The sequence below is a fragment of the Bidens hawaiensis genome, unplaced genomic scaffold (assembly GCF_021521415.1).
Source record: "Bidens hawaiensis isolate Kalapana, Puna unplaced genomic scaffold, B.hawaiensis_p1.1 tig00052358_1, whole genome shotgun sequence".
Taxonomy (NCBI): Eukaryota; Viridiplantae; Streptophyta; class Magnoliopsida; order Asterales; family Asteraceae; genus Bidens; species Bidens hawaiensis.
Window position 1 is genome coordinate 14,293 of NW_027499410.1, and position 5,065 is coordinate 19,357.

The window sequence follows — 5,065 nt, forward strand, 5'->3', positions numbered from 1 at the left end:
TAATGCCCCTTCTCTCACTAGACCCCTTTATAGAAACGTTTCTCAATATAATGGATAGAATGATAGATTTTTTTTCATTGAATGACTAACGAATCCTCCAAACGGACTACTGACTAAATTCATCACATCGGGATACAATCGTTTTTTGATCCGGGCAAAACCCTCATATAAAGCCAACACCCGTGAAACCATCACTCGACAGTACGATAAGATAAAACTCGTTCACCATGATGCCTCTAAAACAAAATAGTGAAGACATGAATCAAACCTTTTAGATAGATATTGGTAGACTCGTAAATATCTTGACTTGGAGTATAGACTAGCGCACCACACCACAAGAGAAAAAAGAAAAGTTGATTTCAAAGACCACACAAACCCACCACTCACCGAAAGAATCACATATTCCGATTCCAGTATACATACATATTATTATTGATAAGAGGACGGATATTACAAACCAACCTCACACATTTAATTTTCATTTCATTCATCTTTATTTCATTATTATTATTGATTACTACTTCTACTACTCAAAATGGCTGAACTTAACGGCGATGCTAATCATCATCTGCCGTCAATCGCCGGACCGACTAATCCAATGGTCACGCCGCTCCTCACGGATCTGTATCAGTTCACTATGGCCTATGCCTACTGGAAAGCTGGAAAACATAACGAACGAGCTGTGTAATTACTTCATTTATTATTATTATTATTATTTGATTTGCTTAATTGAAGTGAGAATATCGATGATATTGACCGATATTTGACTGATATTCCTGTTTTAAGTCTTAATCATCAGCTTTTAATGTTTAATGTTAGTGTTTTAAGTGTTAATGAGTTTCTACTTGCTACGATTGTTAGTGTTTTGCAAGTTGCAAAAGATTAATTGGTTAATAGTAGGAGAGTATACTTAATTACTAGTGTTAAATTGCTATATGTGTGTGTGTGTGTGTGTGTGTGTATTTTACATGATGTTAGAATTACCAATATCTCACCGGGATAACCTGATATCTCAAATATTTGTCCTTGACCGATATCCGATATTTTTCCGCTTAACTGCTTAGCTTAAATGAACACAACTGAACATAATTGACCAAACATACACAAGTCTATACACACACACACACATAATTTAAACAAGCCCCTTTATGTTTATAATTATATACATATAATTGCATATTTATTTAAATTTTAACAAACATGTATAAACGAACATAAATGAATGAACAGAAACGGACATTGATGAACATAAATGAACAGACAAACGTGTGCTTGTGTTTGTGTTTGTTCATTAAGTTTTATGAACAAATAAATATTTGTCCTTGGTTTATTAAATAAATGAACTTCCCGCCGAACAATTCACAAACAAATCATGAATGTTCAGTTTGTTTACTGGCCTGATCTTTTGAATAATTTCAGGTTTGACTTATATTTTCGGAGGAATCCGTTTGGTGGTGAGTACACGGTTTTTGCTGGACTTGAAGAATGCATAAGGTTCATTGCAAATTTTAAATGTTCAGAGGAAGAAATTACATTTCTTCGTGAGACTTTACCTCCTACATGTGAGGTAATCATCGAATTATATGAATTAAAAGTACTAATTATTGATTATTTGTTGTCTAATCAATATTATTGTGATGAGAGTAGGATGGATTCTTTGATTATCTACAAGGAATTGATTGTTCTGATGTTGAAGTATATGCTATTCCTGAAGGGTCGGTTGTTTTTCCCAAAATACCATTGATGAGGATTGAGGGCCCTGTGGCTGTAAGTCATAATAATCGCTTGATTCCCCAAACTACCCTTCATGATATTGTTTAAAAGATTTTATTACAGGTGGTTCAACTGTTGGAAACACCTTTTGTGAATCTTGTAAATTATGCATCACTCGTCACTACAAACGCTGCAAGACATCGTTTTGTTGCTGGAAAATCCAAACTACTTCTTGAATTTGGGCTTCGGCGGGCCCAGGTTAATATAAGTTTTTAACATGTCTGTTTTCTTATATCATTATTAATAATGTTATTTTGTATAATCTTTTATTTAATTTCATGTTAGGGTCCCGATGGTGGCATTAGTGCATCAAGGTATTGCTACATGGGAGGTTTTGACGCAACAAGGTGATCCTGTTGACCACATATTACATATATTTCGCCGTACATGGTCAAACTATCATTTAATTTGTTTTGTTGACAGTAATTGTGCAGCTGGGAGAATATTTGGAATACCGCTTCGTGGAACGCATTCGCATGCTTTTGTTAGCTCATTCATGGTTAGTGTGACATATACTCTGTTTGGTATAATATCTAATTTCATATATGATAATCGATTTTGTTGATGTGTAGGGACCTGATGAGATTATCGAAAAATCTCTTAGAAGTCATGATGGTTCTCGTGTATGCGAGGATTTCATTAGTGTTGTGCAGACATGGTTAAGCAAACTTAAGGTTTACTTGTGTTGTATATATATAATTTGTTTACATAGATATATAATTTCTGTATATATTATATATCTGATTCGTGTTTCAGAGGCTAAGTATATTGAAGGGTGTTTTTGGTGAGACTAATCAGAGTGAGCTGGCAGCTTTTGTTTCGTATGCACTAGCATTTCCCGACAGCTTTCTAGCTCTTGTAGACACATATGATGTAAGTTTCAAAATATATCCTTCAATACATATTAATAGACTTGTAAACGAACCGAATGAACACAAAGTAGCATATTCATGTTCGTTCGTTTAACTTTAACAGAACAAATGATTGAACAGTAACAATTAAACTAACTGGGTTTTCCTGTTCCTTCGTTAACTGTATAAACGGTTCACAAACGTAATTGAATAAACATAGCTGAGCTAAAACCAGTTAAGGGACTGTGAAAAAAATGTGCTGGGCCTAAAAAGTTATTAAAGCTAAACTACGTTGTAATGGGCCAAAAAATTGGCAAACATAAACGAATTTTAATGAACAAACATAAATGGACAAACGATACATGTGTTCATGTTCATTCGTTTTAACTAAATGAACAATAGCTTGTGTTCGTGTTCGTTCATTTATTAAATAAACAAACTTCCCACCGAACGGTTCATTAACTGTTCACTAAACGCCCGGTTCCTTTACATCTGCTTATAAAGATTTGGTTGAATTAATAATTACATAAGGTGTCGTTTCTCACAGGTTATGAAGAGCGGTGTTCCTAATTTCTGTGCTGTTGCTTTAGCATTAAATGATCTTGGGTATGCTATAATTTATCTTTTTTTTTCTTTCATATTTTTATTTTTAATTTATAAAAATTAAATCTTCTTTTCCAGGTACAAAGCCCGAGGCATTAGATTAGACTCAGGTGATCTTGCTTACCTGTCATGCGAAACAAGAAAGTTCTTTCAAACTATTGAAAATGAATTTAAAGTTCCCGGTTTTGGAAAAACGGGTATAACTGCTAGCAACGACCTCAATGAAGAAACCCTAGATGCGTTAAACAAACAGGCGAGCAACCAGTATTATTATTCATTAACAAGTCAACTTTTATAAAATTTAAAATGTCAAATTCAGGGTCATGAAGTTGATGCGTTTGGAATCGGGACATATTTGGTTACATGTTATGCTCAAGCTGCTTTAGGTTGTGTTTTCAAACTTGTGGAGATTAATAATCAGCCCCGTATTAAGCTGTCGGAAGACGTCTCTAAGGTTTGTCGATAACTGTTTTTGTTGTATTCTTAATCTTTATTAAGTAATATTAACAAATGTTCATCTTTTTACAGGTTTCGATTCCGTGTAAAAAACGATCGTTTAGGTTATACGGAAAGGAAGGTTACCCGCTTCTTGACATAATGTCGGGGGAAAACGAACCACCACCGGAGGCAAGTTGCTTATTAACAAAATTTTAATCCATAAAGACGTTAATGCATGATTAATAAATTAGTGGTATCTTTTTGTTATGTAAATTATAGGTAGGTGAAAGAATATTATGTCGCCACCCGTTTAACGAGTCGAAGAGAGCCTATGTGGTCCCACAGCGTGTTGAGGAGCTTCTGAAGTGTTATTGGACTGGAAATAAAGGTGAGGAGGTTTTATTTTCACATTAAAAAAACATGAATTGACTCGCTTATGTGTGTGTGTGTGTGAAGACAAGAAAAGTGAAGAGTTGCCGACACTTAAGGAGAATAGGGAACGTTGTGTCCGACAACTAGAGCGAATGCGTCCTGATCATATGAGGAAACTTAATCCGACCCCATACAAGGTTAACCTGACAACACTTTCTATATATAATATATATGTGTATGTATGTATATATGATTAATTGTATTGTTTATATGTTTGTTTGAGCAGGTGAGTGTGACTGCAAAGTTGTATGATTTTATTCATTTCTTATGGTTGAATGAGGCACCTGTTGGGGAGTTACAGTAGGGTTTGCAAGTTATCTCAATAAACCACAAAAGCTTTTGTTTAATACTCAACTAATGTATAAGTAGATTTTTTTTATATACATGTTTCAGTGTGCTTATATCATAATACTATCAATGAAATAATTATTTCTCAATACTATGTCAAATCTGTGATCAGTTGAATACTTGTTCAAGTTACAGACTTGGTATCAAATGATTGAATTTAAAGATGGCAATGAAAGTAGTTTTCACATGGTCTAGCTTGTTAAAAATATGTTGAGTTGGGTTTATAAGGTGAAGCAAGCAATGATCAATAGAGTGTGAATGCTAACCTAAAAATCGAAAGAAGACCAGAAAATATCTCAATTCATAGCTGGTCTGTTATTAGGGTAAAGATCTTTGATACAGGGGTGTTTGGGATTGCTTATTTTACCCTACTTACTACTTTTTTAAAAAGTTATAAGATGTTTTGGTAAGTTAAATGTTGCGAGGGGAATAAATCATAAGTTACACCTTTGTAATTATGACTTATAAGGAATTCCAAACACCCTATTACAGTTGCAACGATTTAGTTAACTATCAAATTGACAACTATAGTCCGAGAAAATACAACTATTACAGACTAGTCCCTTAACTTCTAAGAATCACACTATGACAGAAACAGTCCTTATACTACTTTATTTGTT

At 33.9% G+C, this 5,065-nt stretch overlaps 1 protein-coding gene across 1 annotated transcript; it reads left to right on the forward strand.

Annotated features, from left to right (window-relative positions):
- The first annotated feature begins 545 nt into the window (after positions 1–545).
- On the forward strand, positions 546–4,489 carry LOC143599564 (nicotinate phosphoribosyltransferase 2-like). The gene is made up of 15 exons (XM_077077484.1): positions 546–684; positions 1,420–1,567; positions 1,648–1,767; positions 1,837–1,971; positions 2,059–2,120; positions 2,197–2,272; positions 2,346–2,447; positions 2,530–2,646; positions 3,172–3,230; positions 3,306–3,480; positions 3,547–3,681; positions 3,756–3,858; positions 3,949–4,053; positions 4,122–4,234; positions 4,324–4,489. Exons 1-15 carry the CDS (start codon positions 599–601, stop codon positions 4,399–4,401), a joined length of 1,614 nt encoding a protein of 537 aa, XP_076933599.1. The 5' UTR covers positions 546–598; the 3' UTR covers positions 4,402–4,489.
- Positions 4,490–5,065: the final 576 nt, after the last annotated feature.

Bases quoted from the DNA above. Each gene is read 5' to 3' on its own strand.
- LOC143599564 (XM_077077484.1), top strand. From the start codon at position 599: ATGGTCACGCCGCTCCTCACGGATCTGTATCAGTTCACTATGGCCTAT. The intron at 685-1,419 runs GTAATTACTTCA...GAATAATTTCAG, and splicing joins AAACATAACGAACGAGCTGT to GTTTGACTTATATTTTCGGA. The intron at 1,568-1,647 runs GTAATCATCGAA...TGATGAGAGTAG, and splicing joins CTTTACCTCCTACATGTGAG to GATGGATTCTTTGATTATCT.